A 17,378-nucleotide genomic window follows, 5' to 3' on the forward strand; every position below is an offset into this window, starting at 1 on the left:
TCTACAGCGCCCCCGCTGGTCAGGAGGGTAACTGAGCGGGCACAGGCAGCAATGCTAGGTTTGTTTGGCTTGTATGGACAGGTGTACCAGTCACATACAAGGTTATAAATGCACAGCCCTCTAATAATCAGAAAAATAGCAAAGATTTACAAACTGAAAACTTTGGGATTTTTTTTTGGAAATAATCTTAAACTGAATGGGGATTTGCCTGAATTTTGACCACTTAAATTTGTCACCTGTATGGTACACAATAGCATATATCAGGGGTCGACAACTGTTACTATCAATAGACATTTTTGACCAAAAATAATTTTTAAAAATCTGCCAGGAGCCACAAAACATATTTAAGCCTTTTGGTAACAGCCTATTTGGTCTAAATTAGCCTACTGACATTGAAAAGGTGTAAGTGAGCATTCAAAAATATGTTTTACCACAAGGTGGCTACTCTGCAGTGGGCTATGTATGATTATTTGGTACTTTATCTCTGCAGCATTTGTGGTGAAAGCAAATTAATCCGTCCATGAACTATTAAATTCTCTATTTTCCCTAAGACTTTCACTTTTGTGGATTTGAACTCCATTGCTACCCTAGCTAGGGAAGCTCAAGACTAGCCCCTGCTGTTGAGGTTTGGCAAAATTCAGAGGAAAATGTTATGGGTTGTTGTTTTTTTAATTCAATGCATAGGCTACACATTTTTACAACTGGATGTAAGAATTTATTTAGGCCCACAACAATGGTAAGTGAAAATGTAAATAATAATAATAATAATAATAATAAAACATTAAAGTATGTGACTGCAGAATTTTAACCTCTCATAAGTCTGTATTTAATGGCCTAATAAACCTCTTCTTCAAGACTTCTGACATGCCAAGTCCTTAATATCAAAATGTGCCGCAGCTGTTAGAGTTAAAAATAGTCAGCGTGAAGCCAACAAGATTAAAAAAAACTGACAGAACTCAAGGTTTTTAACACACATTTAAAGCAATGGCTAAAACTGAAGTAAGCCTGTCAACACTGATTGTCACAATCTTTGATCACATATAAACCCATGCACATGCATGTGCGTTAAGCACAGTGCATGGACGTACATGTGTGGGCATGTACACATACACATAAACACATACAGATCTCATACTTAAATACCATAGTCATTGTTAATTGTTTTTTGTCTCTGTTCTTATTGTGGTCTCCTCTTTGACTTAGTCTTTGCCCGTATTTTACTGTGTATGTTGTGTTATATTATTGTATTGAATTACTACTTGCTCAGTAATCTTAAAATCTTACTGTTTTAATTCTACAAGCCTAACCAGGGACAGAGGTTGCAAATTAGCAAATTGCATCTACTTTGTATTTTACATATGAAGCAGTGTCGTAAACATTTATCCTTGTTATATAAACAAGTAAATAAAAAAAAATAAAGTCTTATAAAATGCACATATACCAAAATAAATCCAACACACGAACAAGGTCCTCTGAGACATCTATAAGATAAAACTTAAAAGGCACTGCTTACAGCCAACAGTTTTAAAGATTGTATTATCTGAACTTGAGTTTCAGAAATTAAGTTCTTAGTTTAAAGGTCTAGTGTCTGGGATTTAGTGGCATCTAACAATGAGGTTGCTCATTTCAACCAACTGAAACTTCTCCTGTGTGCCAAGCGTGTCAGAGAACTACGGTGGCCGACTTGAAAAAGCAAATGGCGATATCTAGCGCCACTGTTTGATTTGTCCATTCTGGGCTACTGTAGGAACAACATGGCTGACTCCATAGAGGAGGACCCGCTCTGTATGTAGATATAAACGGCTCAGTCTGAGGTGGCAAAACACAATGATATGGAGACACACACACACAAAAAAAAAAAACAGTCATGAATAATATATTCCATCTCTGTACATACATCCCCCTAAATCTTACACACTGGGCCTTTAAAAAACAAGGTGCACACTCGATATTTAGTGTAAACTATACTCTGCAGACTGCTTCATAACTAATGAGACCACGGTGTAACCATATAAACAGCTTGTTTAAAATGTTTGTATTTGTTATTGTCTTTGCAGTATACAGCAGGCAACATTAGAATAACAAATAAATTAACAGAATACAAAATAAGGAATTTACAGACATTTCTGTCAACAGTCTAACCTAAATCTGGGTGGTCCATTAACACGGGTTACATTTTTGCAGTCTTAAACTGTTAAACTGCTGTCCTTTACACTATGTGTATGTGACACTCAGGCATGCTCTTAAGATCTCTGTACGACAGCTCTCTATAGACTGTAAAGGAGTGCATGAATATTCAGTATACATTTGTTTAAACTGCCCCCTCTAGTGGTTACTAACTATCTGCCGTCAGTCTTGTTTCCGCATTTAAAATGTGAAGACCGCTGTGCAGTGGGGACAGTGTGTGAGCCCTGAAAACAAAAAATATATAAATAAAACGAATTTAGATTGCTCCCTTGCTTGAACAGAACAATTTACATAGACATATCCTTAGAGTGAAAAAAAAAATCTATACACATTTACATTTTCAAGTATGATAAGCTTGTTTAGGACAAAGTGACAGCAACGTTATCAGTGCTCTTCTCCATTTCACAGTCTTTGTCTGATGGTGCAGAGACTGGCGTGTCTCTGAGAGAGTTCGGGCCACTGCTAGTCTGCCCTAAACCTTTGTTTGGGAGGTCTGCTGTCGACTCAGCCTCAGCTTCTTGTGGCGGGGCTGTGGCTACAAATAGAACAAAAGTGAAAAAATTTAGATTACATGCATGAATATGAAGCTGGTGATTATGCAGTCAAGCAAAGGACTGGAAACTTCCAGACAGAGTTACGAGCTGAAAAAACTAGAATTACCGCCCCACGGTTGCATGCTTCTGCGAACCAGTCCAGTTGCAGTTAACATCTATGTCTGTCCAGACTCAGTAGCCATGACAGTTGACAATGCTTCAAATATGGTTGTTGCTAAAACATGGTTGCTTCACACATGTCTAAACAAACAAAGAAAAGTCCGCACACTTCAGCAGGGTCTGAAGAAGGGCACCTGTGGCCCAAAATGTCACTCCATGATGATGGAATAAATGGACCTAAAAAGGGAGCTGAAGTGTGCAGACTTTTCTTTCTTTCTTTGTTTAGTTTAATTCTTTTAGTCCAGCACCTTCTTCACTATTTGGATGTGCGCGGCTGCTCTTTTTGCTTCACACATGTCTGCAACCCTGCAGCACAGAAAATCTAAACCCAGTTTCAAAGTGGTCACCCAAGATTAGTGTCATCAATTCAGTATCTGAAGAAATGTCTCCCCTTCTGCTCCTGAGTTATGACGATAAAGTGGTCGAAAAAAGTGGTTTCGCAGAACATTATGTTACAGTGAAGGTGACCTTTGACCTTTTGGCTATAAAATGTCATTACTTTGTCATTTTATCCTATCAGACATTTGTGTGAAGTTGTCTGATCAACAGGTCATAAGAAGCCTATGAATTCTTGAGTTATGCCCCAAAACATGTTTTTTAAGGTCACAATGACCTTAATATTTGACCACTAAAATCTCATGAGTTCATTCTTGATCCCAAGTGGATGTTTGTGCCAAATTTAAGGAAATTCGCTCAAAGCCTTGTTAAGATATTGCACTCATGAGAATTTTTGCCATACTGAAAGAAATTCCATCATGGCGTTCTTGAGATATCGCATTCACAAGAATGGGACGGACGGACAGACAACCCAAAAACATAATGCCTCCAGCCACAGCTAACACCGGTGCGTAGGAATTAAAAAACAATAGCTCTTGCTTGTGTGAATGTCATCAACAGCATGCTGATGCTGTCACACGCCGTTACCTGACTGGGTGCAGGACTTCATGTGTTCTGGCCAGTGGGCTTGTTGACAGGGGTAGTCACAGTAGCTGGTGTTCCAGCAGCAGTAGAAGATGGCCTCTTTCCTGCAGTTAGCACACCACTGTTTCTTCTTTGTCTCATCCACTGCTTGTTGCTTCTCCAGCTCCATCTGTTTCTTCACCTCAGTCACCAACCTCTCTCGCTCCTGCTCCAGGCTTTGCCTCATCTCTGCCATTGTCAGCTCTACAGTGAAGTGCACAAACATGATCAAATGTAGTAAAACTCATTACACAGTTTTGGAAGAAGAAGACTACATGTGTAGTATATTGCTGATCACTGAAGTTCTCACCAAGATTGTGCTTCATTTCTGACAACTCTTGCTGATGCAGCCACTGCAGTTTTTCTATTTCGATTCTAAGCCGTCTTATCTGAATTAAAAACCCATGGGCACATTAAGGTAAGTAATGAGTCACATGCAAAGCCACTGTGATGATCTGAAGTGTTTTGAGTCTATACAGGACCAAGAGAAAACACCTACCTCTGCTATTGTATTCCCTGACGTACTCTTAGAAAGGTCATTGTAGATTTCAGTCATGGTACCTTTAATTGCATCCATTATCTGAAAAAGAGCAGACCATAAAATACTGATGTCTCATTCAAGAAGAAAATATTTTATGGGTGGATCTGAATGATATGTGAACTACCAACTAGGGGTGCCACAGTACACAAAATTCATAGTTTGGTATGTAAGTCAGTTTTGGGTTGATGATTTGGTACAATTTATGTATAGCTGGGAAAAAAATAGTAAATAACTTTTATTTTTCATTTTCATTTGAAAAGATTCAAACATTCAAGGGTGGCTCATTGGCCATAATTTACAGTGACAAGAGGCCGTAGATATTCATGTAGCAGTTTAAGTCTTGGTTTCAGATCTGTTACACCCCTACTAGCAAAACTAATCTGGTTTCTTTGTCTTGTCATCTTCAAGTCCCATTTTAAGTAGAAAATGGGATCCCCCATTTAAAATAAAAGAAAAAAAAACCACCCCCACCCCTGACATAAAACAAACAGCTCTTAGGCCACTCTTGTTTTCATCTTGGAATGGCCAGTCAGTGCTAACTCAACTGTAAACAACAAATTATACTAACTTTATTAGTGTATTTGGCGATATCTGCAGCCACATCCGCCGAGGCAGTGGGGATATACAGGTCTGTTGCCACTGGTGAAGATGTAGCAGCTGTACCTAAACTTGATGCTGCCATCATGGCTACAGAAGCTGGACTACTGGATACCAAGGTGACAGCTGACGTGGATGTGCTGAGTGGAGTGTCTTTTTGTTGAACAGCTGGAATATGAGAAGACCATTAATCAGAAACATAATGAACAAACACATTTGTTGCTGTAGAGATTAAACTGTAAGATTTTCTAAACAACATTAAATGGAGAAATTTTGATACTATGTACACAGGCCCACACACTTTGTGAAGTCATGCTTGAATATTGTTATTAGCATGCAAAGTGTATAATGTTTTATCTACCTTTAACGGCCTGTCGGGTCTGATAGCGTGTGCTTTGTGAAGACTGCTGTGCTGAAGATGAGGACACCGCTGTCGACCCGTTCCCAGTGGCCTGTGTCTGTGTCAGCACTTGAGCCTGGCCATGCCTGGGAGATGACGCCTGCATCTGTGTGGTCGCCACAGGTTGCTGATTCTGTTGCTGACGCTGCACCTTCTGCATGTGCCATTTCTGAGAGGAGGTCTGGAACTTAGCAGTGGGATTCCACACAACAGCTCTCTGCACCACCGGCACTGTCTCTCTGGGCAGCAGAGGACGCTGTTTCTTCAAAGCTGGTGTGGTGGAGGCTGAGGACGAGGAGGAGGAAGAGGGGGGTGTTGCGGTGGCACTGGACACAGTTGCAAGGCTTATGGTTGCGGGTGAGGGAGCAGTGAAGGACACCATGGTGACAGGAATGGCCATAGGGGACTGTGTGGAAACACTGGAGGGCGTGGAAGGTGCTGTACTGTTTTGAGATGGCAGTGTTGATGGGGTCGGGGCTTTACCTACAAGGGAAATACCTACATTATTTACCAGTTATAACACTGATGATGTTTTCCTATGTTACATACATTCAAAAATGGGCATTAGATTCTGCGTGTGTTTGATTCTTTCTTGTGGGATCAGCTGTGAAAAGTACAACTCTTACCTTCAGGTTTACCAGCAGATGACTCTTTAGCAGTGGTGTTGTCTCTCCTGCTCCTCTTTCTGTCCTTGCCTCCCTGTTCCTCTCCAAGGTCAATAACCAGCTCTCTCTCTGAGTCAGAGTCCTCCACTGCCACAGGCTGCTTTGCCTCCTCCTTCGCCTGAGCCTTCTCTCTTAGACCAGGTGATGCTGGAGGTGCTTTGGTCTTCTCTGGACTTTCTTTTTCAGAATCAGTGCTTATTTTCTCTTTAGTTGGAGCATCTAATGGTGTTGTAGTGGCGTCACCTGCTGCAGTCTCAGATGCCACAAGTGTATCAGCTTTACCTTCCTTATCTTGGCTCGGGGAAGGCTGTTCTTTGACTTTACTTTTAGTAGGCTCCTTCTGGGCTTCATCATCGGGTGCTGCATCCTGACCATCCTTGGTCTTTTGTTCCTCATCGCTGGCATACTCACTGTCACTGGAGTCTGATTTATCAGAGTCTTCTGAGTCACTGTGTTCCACGCCTTTGTATACATCCACAGAGATCTCATCTATACCTGCAAACAATATAATAGGAGGGAAATATCACATCGCCATTCAGTGTTATAGGGTTCAGATATCAATACTGTGTTCACACTACGAGCAACATGGCTACAGGCTACAAATCACTTTCAATGGAAGCTGGTGACATGAAGCTCTAAACTGATGCCAGAGACTTGTGATAGGCTGCATCAACCAATCCAATGTTTTTGTTTCTGACACAATGCTAGCATTGTGCATTGGGGTGCAAATGGGAGTGAAATGGGGTGGAAAAATGTGATGTTAAAATGGGGCTTAGATATATTATAGACTTTTAATTAAAACAACTGACATGTGTGAGAGGTAACGACAACGTTATAGCCAGAGCTCTGGCGGACTTGTTGATACCTCTGGGTCTCACTATAATTATTGTTATAACATTATAACTACTGTTATCATTTAATGCGGCCCTGACAGCGTCAAATTGTTGAGAAGTAATCTTTGTGATGTTATGTTTTCGCTCTCTCTGTCACTTTTTAAGTCAGATACCCCTCTCGGGCTCGTCTCGGTCTGCACTTTAACTTTAGTTTTGCTCAGTTTCTTATGTAGACTTATAGTTATAGAAGGAGGGGGGGGGGCGTGTCTAATATTGCAATTTTGCTACTTTTGTTTATTTGTTCTGATTTCTATGTGAAACACATGTTGACACCATGTTCAAAGTTTATTTATTTACTTATTTATTTTTAAGGCAGCTTTAACAATGCCTTGTTTTGGTCTGCACTTTAGTTTTAATCCTGCTCTGTATTTTTTTTTTTTTATGTGGACTTATAATCAGTTTGTAATCTGGATATTTTTGTTTATTTGTTTTGATTGCCATATGGAACATAAGTTGACAAATTATGGGGCAGTAACCAGGATCTTGTTTTAGAGAAATCCTCAGGGCCACTTGTGTGACTGTTGTTTGTTCATTATACTAGTTAGTATACACATGTGTGGGTGTGTTGTACATGTTTATAGCTCTGTCCGTGAGCTATCTGTTAATAACTGTGGGACGGGGAAACATTAGGAGCTGGGATCGGAAGTGAGCATGCAGGTGCAAGGACGAAGCACCGTTGTGCAAAGGACACATATGACGTTCAATGCTGGGGATACTCAGGTCTGGGGACTTGTTTATTTGTGTGTTTGTATGTATGCTTTTTTTTTTTTTTTGCTTTTTTTTCCTTTCTCTTTTTTCCTCTTTTTTCTATTTCTTCTTTTTTTCCCCCTTGTTTCTATGGTGGGTGTTTTGTTTTCTTTTGTTGCTTTCACCCCTCTTCCCTTTTGTTGTTGGTGCATGGTCATCTTGTCAATTTACTCCTTTCCAACCCTCACATCATCTTCCTCCGTTACAGTTATTGAATTTGATCAACTCTGTTACAACAAAGAGAGATGGCTAATTTAAACAATAATATCAGATTTATTTCGTGGAATGTTAAGGGGGTGAACTGTGCTACTAAAATTAACAGGATTATGACCCATTTACAGCATTTAAAGGGGGACATATTTTTTATTCAGGAAACCCACCTTCGTAACAGGGAATTGGCAAGAATTAAAAAAAGCTGGGTCAGCCACTTATTTCATTCTAAATTTAATCAAAGAACCAGAGGCACTGCCATCTTGATTCGCAAAAATATAATATTTGAACCATCTAAAACAGTAGCAGACCCCAATGGCCGCTACGTTGTTGTATCCGGTAGACTACAGGACACTCCTGTTATTCTAGCAAGCGTTTACGTTCCAAATTGGAACGATGACCAGTTCATCGCCAGACTTTTTACATCCTTTCCTGACATTGAAAACCACTATATTATCATAGGGGGGGATTTTAACATGGTTCAGGATACTGACCTTGATAGATCTTCACGCAAAATGTCACCCTTGTCCAAAGCGGCTAAGACATTAGACATCTTTACTAAACGGCTTGGGCTGTCCGACCCATGGAGACACAAATTTCCCACAAGTAAAGCATTTTCCTTTTTTTCTCATGTACATCGCACATACACCCGCATAGACTTCTTTTTCCTAGACAATAGACTACTTCCAAAAGTTCACTCTTGCATCTATCAGAGCATAGTCATATCCGATCATGCCCCAACCTCTCTAGACATTAGCCTCATCAGATGGTACAACTTCCCTAAGCACTGGAGATTTAACTCTACATTATTGGCTGAGGACTCGTACAAACAATTTTTACACTCACAAATTGTATTATTTCTTGAGATAAACGACAGACCGGACATATCTAGGGGAATACTCTGGGAAGCCTTAAAAGCTTATTTGCGAGGCCAACTTATATCCTATGTTTCCCAGTTGAAGAAAACTGAAACATCCCATATGGCAGATTTACTGCAGAAAATTACTGAAGTTGATAACAAATACTCAATTGATCCCAACCCTGACCTTTACAAAAGACGCCTTCAACTTCAGGCAGAATTTGACCTTGCCTCCACAAATAAAGCTAAAACACAGTTACTCCGGTCCAGGCAACGCTTCTTTGAATCGGGAGAGAAGGCCGGTAAACTCCTAGCTCACCAGGCCAGAGCAGAAGCTGCTTCTAGAGCGATTCCAGCTGTTAAATCCTCATCTGGCGAGGTCCTGTTGGACCCAGAGGATATTAATACAACATTTGCCAGGTTTTACCTTGAACTATACACTTCAGACTCCCCCCAAGACATAGAATACAGTATTTTGGACAAGATTAGTTTTCCCAAAATTGACATTGATCTCGCCAGGGACCTAGGCAGGCCCATATCTACTATGGAAATACAGGAGGCAATCAAGTTGCTACAAAGTGGCAAATCGCCTGGCCCAGATGGCTACACCGTGGAATTTTACAAAACATTCTCCACTCTTCTTTCTCCAGTTTTGCAGAGCATGTATAATGAGGCATTCTCGGACCAGCGCCTCCCTGACACCCTGTCGAAGGCCACAATCACGCTTATTCTCAAAAAAGATAAAGACCCCCTACTTTGTAATAATTATAGACCCATCTCACTGTTAAACGTAGACTTTAAAATTTTATCTAAAGTTCTTGCTCTTCGTCTACAGCAAGTAATGCCCCATATCATTTCACTTGACCAAACAGGCTTCATGTTAGGAAGGCAGTCATCTCACAATACCAGAAGACTCCTCAACATTCTTAATATGCCTGACCCAAATACTCCAGAGGTGGTGGTTTCGCTCGACGCAGAAAAGGCCTTCGACAGGGTGGAATGGAGGTACCTCTTTGAAGTCATGCGGAGATTTGGCCTTGGGGCAGATTTCATCTTGTGGGTTAAATTACTGTACTCTGCCCCAGTGGCATCAGTGCAAACAAACAATATGCAGTCACCCTCTTTTCCCCTTCAGCGAGGTACAAGACAGGGCTGTCCAATGTCGCCATTACTGTTTGCAATTGCGATAGAACCCTTAGCCATTTGGTTACGTGCAGACGAGGGCTTCAAGGGCATTAGGCGGTTTGATACTACACACAAATTATCACTTTACACTGATGATCTACTACTGTACATATCGAACCCTGTCACATCACTTCCTGTTGTTCTTCGTATGTTAGAACAGTTTAGTAAACATTCTGGATACAAACCTAACTACCAAAAGAGCGAACTGCTACTGATTAACTCATTGGCAGGACAGATCCCACGGTCCCTTGTCCCATTTAAATGGGCAGAGGGTGGGTTTCGGTATTTAGGTATCTTCATAACAACTTCTATGTCTGACATTTTTGGTAAAAACTTCACCCCTTTGGTTAAAAGAATTGGGGACGATTTCGATCGCTGGTCCTCCCTGCCTCTGTCTCTGGCAGGCTGAATAAGCTTAATTAAAATGATTACTCTACCCAAGCTCTTATATCTTTTTCAGCAGATTCTGGTACTTACGAAAGCATTCTTCGCTAATTTAAACAAGATGGTCTCCAAATTCCTCTGGGGGAACAAACCTGCTCGCATCCGGCAGTCAATTCTGCAACTTCCAAAATGTAGGGGTGGACTCGCCCTGCCAAACTTCATTCAGTACTACTGGGCAGCCAACATCCAAAAACTCCCATACTGGATGGGTGGCAATCCTGACAATTTACCTGTTTGGGTTTACTTGGAGAAGGCGGCCTCCCAATTCTCTTTACATTCCATATTATGCTCCCAGCTACCCCTCCCCTCCACATCCGTTACAAATAATCCGGTTGTGTCTCTTGAAATATGGGGTCAATTTAGAAAACATTTTGGCTTGCATAGACCCTCCAGTCTTGCCCCACTACTTAACAATCATGGCTTTCAACCCTCGAGTACAGATTCAGCATTTCAAACTTGGTTTAACAACGGCATAGTAATTGTTAATGACTTATATACAGATGCCATTTTCTCATCTTTTGCAGAGCTCTCAACTAAATACCATCTACCCAACTCTCACCTTTTTCGTTTTTTTCAAATTAGAGATTTCATTAAAAAACAGTTTCCTCATTTCCTCAATCGCCCTCCTGAAACCCTGATCGATATCCTCCTGAATATGGATCCCAATCAGAGGAAAGACATCTCAGTTATTTGTGGCTCCATGGACTCGGTAAGTCCAGACCTCCTTAACCGTGTTAAAAATGCCTGGGAAGGTGACCTGGGGACAGACTTACCTGATGAACACTGGAAGCGCATTCTAGACTTGGTCCATTCCTCCTCCATATGTGCCCGCCATAGGCTAATCCAATGCAAAATTCTACACAGAATCCACTATACTAATGCTAGATTGTCCAAAATATTTCCTGATGTCCATGATTCCTGTAACCGGTGCAAACAGTCACCTGCTAATCACATTCACATGTTCTGGTCTTGTCCCAAATTGATACATTATTGGTCAAACATATTTGAAACAATAAGCTTGGCTTATGGTGTGGTCATTACTCCCAATGCTCTTTCGGCTATCTTTGGTTTTCCCCCCAACGCTGGCTTCCCTGCTGCCGCACAACGAGCTCTGGCCTTCACGACTTTGTTGGCCAGGCGCTTAATTTTGCTTAGGTGGAAGCACATTTCTCCCCCGGGACACAATCAATGGATTAAAGAAGTTATGTATAACATTAAACTTGAGAAACTTAGATTCTCCCTCATGGGCTCGATAAGGAAATTCCAGGATACCTGGAAACCTTTGCTGGAATATATTGACCTCTTACACATTATACCAGACCCAGAAGAGGATTGATCAACTACCCATATCATCTTCCTTTCTGACTCTTTCCCCCTTGTTGTATTTTATTTTATTTTATTCTATTTATTTATTTACTTATTTTATTCGTTTATTTATACTTATCATCATTATATTATTCATTTTGTTTTTCCTATTTGTCTTTTTTTGTTTCTGGTGAATATTTCTTGTTCCGAGTGGAGTTCTTTATGTGTTTGATGATCTACGATTTTGTTTGATTTAAATAAACAACTCACCATAAAAACATTACAGATATACTTTAGAAATGTTCTTCTTTGTGTTTTCTACTAACCCAGCTGTGCCTTGCAGCTTTCAATGGTTTTGTCCAAGTTCAGCTGGAAGCGGCTCTTGATCTGTCTTTTCGGAGAGGTGAGGACTGGTGTGGCTCCTTGTTTCTGCTGAACCGTTTCACTAAGCTCCTTAAGGTCCATTTCTGCTTTACTCCGATCTGGAAAAATACAATGCAAAATAATTCCAAACATCAATATCTGCACAAGAGAAAGACTTTATTTCTAGCAGAAACATGTCTAATGGTGACCTGTATTTGCTCACAGAGAATGGACATTATTAAACATTTTAATGCATATGACATAACCGCCATAAAAGATTCACCTAGATTGAGGTTCAGAATGCTTCCTGTTGGTGGTGTCTTCTCCTGCTTAGGAGCGCCAGGAGCCTGAGAGTGGAATGGTTTAGGGCTGTCCAAGGAACTGCCTGCAGGACCAGGTCGAGGATGGGCAGGTGATGCTGTTCAGAGATATTTACCATTTAATTACGTTTCCTTCCATTTGACACAACATTCTTGTTGCTACACTAAATTCTTAGCAAATATTGGTCAGACGTTCTTGCCAGCGGTCTGCAACACGGTTATGAGGTGGACAGCCGGATGGTGACATTGCTTCCCCATCCAATAATGATCAAGGCAGACCGGGCAGTATTGATCATATTATTGCTATGAAAACAACCAAATGCATCTATTTAATATGGTATGGTATGGTATTTTTATTGAGAATTTATTTGTTTGGTTGTGAAATGGTTGCGATCAGACGGCAACACTGTGACATCCATTCCACATCCAAAGACTAGTATTACTCAACACCCCTTTTGTCAACATATAAAATGCGTTTTAAGCCTGTGGTGTTAAAGAGAGACAAAACTTTTAATCCAAGCTGTCTTTGATCGCACATGGGAGAAATAGCCTTTAGAGCTTTCTGCCAGAAAGTCAGGTAACATTATAAAAAAGAGCGACAAAGGCCTCACATGGAAGAAGTAATGGTGGATGAATGGGCTCAGGACTCTCACGCAGGAGACTGGGGTTAGACTCCTGAGTGAGTCATTGATAGTTTATTTGTTTGTGCTAATGGAATATTTCAATCTTTCTTCAACGCCCAGGTAACATCTGCAACAACTTTAATTTCTGAACTATTTTTTAACCATAACAGGACACACTGACGTTCAAACAACACTCACTCAGCGTTCCATTTTTTGCTGAGATACACATGTTGAAATACCTGTACAGTCCATAGACTCTTCTCCTGCACTGTACTGGCTGTTTGCAGCTTTTGTCTGGGGCTTGTCTGCTGTCTCCTGCTCTCCATCCGAACCAGTATGGGCAGAAGAGTTGGTGCTCATAGGGGAACGAGGCATATCGCTGAGAGGGAGCCGCCGGCCTGCTGTGCTCCCTCCCACCCCAGCCCCAGACAACATGGTCCTGGCCAAAGAGATCTTAGGTGACGCCGTCATATCAAAGCTCAGCTTGATCTTCTCCTGTTTCTCAGGTTTGATTGGAGTGGATGAGGGGTTGGAGGGATCCAGCAGCATCTGGAAGTTGTTGTCAGGAGTGTATGGTGTCCTGAAGGGGGCGTAGTTAAACACTCCAAACTTCTTCCTCATGTTCTCCACATAGACCTCCATCTCTTGCATGGCACTGTTGAAGATGCTCTTGGTCTTCTTCACAGAGAATGGGATCTCTTTGGACATGAGGTAGCAGTTGTTTAAAGGAACCCAAGCCCTGAAGGATAAAGATTCACATTATGAACAAAGCTTGAAATGTGCCCAAGTAACTGAGTAACTGAAGCACAAAGGGCTGATACCTGTCATGCTGACCAAAGAAGCGAGCATCCACTTGTCCATCTTTGTCCCGCAGAGCTTTAGCAGGCCAGAATGGAAATCCTTTCAGTTTGGCCCACACTAGAGGGTGTGGGTTACTCTGCAGACATACAGTAAAACACTGGAACTAAGTGGTTGTATTCCAGTGATCTATGTTTAAAAGGGTAAACAACCTGGTGGAATCATCAACAGAAACGTCAAGTTACTCAACTAGCTTACACAAGGCTCACAGAACCAGTTGTCTCTCTTTTGGCAAGCAGACAGATAACACTCAGGACAAACTTCAATCTCGTTCATCTGTAATTAAAGAATCAAAAGACAAATGAAATGAAGTTTCAGCTGTCACGTCTAGTGATTTAAATCAATCAGCAAATAAGAATCCCATTTGAATATAAAAATCTTTTTTGACCCAAACCACATACCAACCTCATGTTCGCAGATCTTTACTATCACTTTAGCTGTAGCTGTCAGTTTGTGATTGCCTGAAACAAGGACATGAATGATGTTACACAATTTTAATGCACACCAGGCAGCACGATAATTCAATATTATTGTAAATCATCATTCAGTGGAATTGTATTACATGATAGCAGCATGTTATTGTTTCAAATTAATTATTCTAAGCAATCTCTAATTCAAAACTAACAAAATAAGTAATTAATATCTGATAATAAACAGTGGAACACAGCTGATTTCACGAACATCAATTTGGGCCTGAGTCCACACAGCAGCCAGTGTCTTTTTGCAATGAGGAGTAAGAATATGTTGCCGCCTAGAGAAAAAGCGCCGCACCCAGCGTTTTATTTCAGAGCGCTCCAGCTTTTTTGTGAGCCCACTCTGAGTGCTTCCAGTTGAAAATCTCTGAACTTATCAGAAACGCGCTGGTGTCATCACTGCTGCTCCAATAGCTACTGTCTAACCCGAGATGTATGGTATGTTAGAAACTATCACAACAAAGCCGGAAAAGCCCTTCTGTGGAAGACAATGAAACTTGCTGGTAAGTGTTGTGTTTCTAACTTTAATAAGCTCTATTAACGTAGCGTTAGCTTAGCAACCTAGCTAACATTATTGTGAAGATATTGTTGTTACAGAAATAAAACCCACACGTAGCTCTTCATAAAAAAATAAAGCACGCTCCGAGTGATTTTTTTTATGACATAGTAAAGACATACATATATATAAAATTAAGATGCAGGAATTAGTCTGTGTTACTCAGGATTACTCTAAATATGATGTCCACACAATGAAACGTACCTCCATTGTATATAATACAGTTGTGCAAAATCCATTTTGCATCTGCCAAGAAGGCCTCTGTGCAGCCATACATTTTCTTTTTTATATTCTGTGATGCAAGAAGAAAAGATGGAGTCCGACTGACAAACCTTTTAACGCTTGTACATTCATATTATCAAAGACAAATATGCGACAGCTGGTGGTTTACCTTCTCAAGTGTGCAAAGATCCATAGGGTGGAAAATGTACTCTGCATAATCTGGATGCTGTTCAAGAGAGACAGGTTTCTGGAAGGGTTCGGTCTGCAAAGGTTAGTAGACAGAGCAGATAGTGAAGAAAAAAAAACTGTCAGACCAGACTTAGTGCATAACCTTCCCCTCTACCGCACATGAACATGCTACCACCATGCTACCACCCAAAAAAATCTATAAGCCGCTTCAAACAAAAGGAGGAAAAACCAGTGGAGGAAGAAATCATGACGGGGTCTTGTTAGTGGTGTAATTTATTACCCAATTAAAAGTCTTTCTCTGCGTGGAAGCTGCATGGGGGGAGCGAGATGACAAGCGGGGATGATCCTGCAAGAGAGTGAGAGGGGCAGCTGTATCCTCACCACCAGCTAGCATGTTTACCTTCATGGTTTCCAGCCATGACAGGCCCATTATAGTACAATGACTATGATTGTTAGTTCTGTTATTAGAAATAATTTGCACATGCAAGTCAATAATATCATGCTGGACCGATATGTGGACAGGTAGTACTTCAGGGTGCAGATCTTAACATCTGGCACGACTGATGGGAATATGGTGACCAGAAAAAAAACGTGTCATTTGGTCACATAAGCAATCTAAAAATTAAGTTTGGCCAGAAAAGAACACATGCCAATATCCATGTGATAAATCTCCAAAATTCAAGATTCGAGAGCTTTTTTGTCATTATGCAAGCATAACGAAATTGCAGAATCTGAATGTTCAATTAGAAAAGGCAGAAATGAGAATATACAGTGTACCCCATCTATAATTAGACTGTATGTCTCGACACAATATAATCAGTTTGGCAGCATGAATTGCATATAGAGACAGAGGGACCTGAGTACTTACACCTGGCTGTTTCATCTTCTGAAGGGCAAACTTTAGTAGGTAAGACAGCTGGTCTATAGTTAGCATCATCATGGCTTTGCTCTGAGTCTCTATACACTCAGCAACTGTTATTTTCTGGAAGACATCAAGAGGAAAATAGTTGAAAACTTTGTTCTTATCCCATTGTGGCACAAAATCTATGTAGGCTCAACATGTTTTTATCACATCGTCCAAACTTACTGAGAGGCCCTCCTTATTAAACAAATATGACAACAGGTTTAGACTAACTGCTTTGAAATGTGGTTTACACAGCCCACACATCTACACGTTCTTGGGTGAGTACCTCACACTCCGGACAGAACCAGTCGCCCTCGGGCTCAGCTGGTAGTTTGAGGCACTTGGCGTGGTACACCCTGGGGCAGAGCTCACAGCAGAGCACCTGGCCCTCGCGGTGGCACAGCCAGCAGTAGAAGTCATTCCTGCCGTCCTGCGGTACAACATCAACAGGGTCTGTGGTGAGTGCTGGCTGCTTCACATAGTAAAAGGGACCATGTCTTAGTTCTGACTGGAATGCGGGCAAAAGAAAGACAAAGTTGGGGAATGTCAAAATCAGGCAAGAGATTAGAGAAGCCAAGCATACATGCACACACAGCACACATCAAAAAAGGCACACTACAGTCACTAAAGTCCAAAACACAGACTGCTGTGAGCCCTGATCAGAACAAGTGTTACACTCTCACTGCTGGTTGATGAGCTGAGAAATTTAAAAGTCAGCATCACATTTTTCCATTGTGATGGAAATGACCTCAAAAGACAACAGGTCTGGATATATACTTTTTCTAAATGATGTGACTTGCTCAGGTCTCTGATTTGAGTCTGTGTTTCAGAACACCACCATCAGCCTTGATTAGACTGGTTAAAGCTCAATTAGTTACAGTGGCTACTAATCATTTACAAAGGAAATCTTAAAGAGCCAAGTGAAAGACAGTAGCAATCATCTACCTACTGTGCATTTGTGAACTGCTTTACACACAAAGGAAGCAAAGCATGCACTTTGGACTCTCTCAGACTGCAGAGAATTTTGCTAAAATAGTTGCAACTACAAAAGCATGTGTTAAAACTAGAGGTGCACAGATAGCTCTTTATCATACCTCAGATCACTTATTGAATTACTGATACCAGTAGTATCCAAAGAGATTGAACAATTGTGTAAAAGTGTAC

At 41.0% G+C, this 17,378-nt stretch overlaps 1 protein-coding gene across 8 annotated transcripts in view; it reads right to left on the bottom strand.

Moving 5' to 3' along the window:
* Positions 1–2,020: 2,020 nt before the first annotated feature.
* The window catches only part of zmynd8 (zinc finger, MYND-type containing 8), a 33,796-nt gene continuing 18,438 nt past the window's right edge, over positions 2,021–17,378 (bottom strand). For 5 of the 8 annotated variants that reach the window (XM_050036965.1, XM_050036962.1, XM_050036964.1 and 2 more), the window contains exons 4-21: positions 16,501–16,722; positions 16,179–16,292; positions 15,591–15,656; positions 15,291–15,383; positions 15,104–15,191; positions 14,276–14,331; positions 14,069–14,146; positions 13,834–13,949; positions 13,252–13,751; positions 12,353–12,487; positions 12,033–12,188; positions 6,025–6,558; positions 5,360–5,881; positions 4,970–5,166; positions 4,360–4,440; positions 4,171–4,249; positions 3,825–4,064; positions 2,021–2,722 (exon numbers count right to left, since the gene is read on the bottom strand). In XM_050036965.1, the coding sequence (XP_049892922.1) occupies positions 2,547–2,722; positions 3,825–4,064; positions 4,171–4,249; positions 4,360–4,440; positions 4,970–5,166; positions 5,360–5,881; positions 6,025–6,558; positions 12,033–12,188; positions 12,353–12,487; positions 13,252–13,751; positions 13,834–13,949; positions 14,069–14,146; positions 14,276–14,331; positions 15,104–15,191; positions 15,291–15,383; positions 15,591–15,656; positions 16,179–16,292; positions 16,501–16,722 (3,453 nt within the window). In that variant the 3' untranslated portion in view covers positions 2,021–2,546. The remainder of the gene's footprint in view (positions 2,723–3,824; positions 4,065–4,170; positions 4,250–4,359; positions 4,441–4,969; positions 5,167–5,359; positions 5,882–6,024; positions 6,559–12,032; positions 12,189–12,352; positions 12,488–13,251; positions 13,752–13,833; positions 13,950–14,068; positions 14,147–14,275; positions 14,332–15,103; positions 15,192–15,290; positions 15,384–15,590; positions 15,657–16,178; positions 16,293–16,500; positions 16,723–17,378) is intronic. The other 3 variants (XM_050036968.1, XM_050036969.1, XM_050036967.1) reach the window with 3 other exon arrangements.

This window comes from Epinephelus moara, chromosome 24 (genome assembly GCF_006386435.1).
Source record: "Epinephelus moara isolate mb chromosome 24, YSFRI_EMoa_1.0, whole genome shotgun sequence".
Lineage (NCBI taxonomy): Eukaryota > Metazoa > Chordata > Actinopteri > Perciformes > Serranidae > Epinephelus > Epinephelus moara.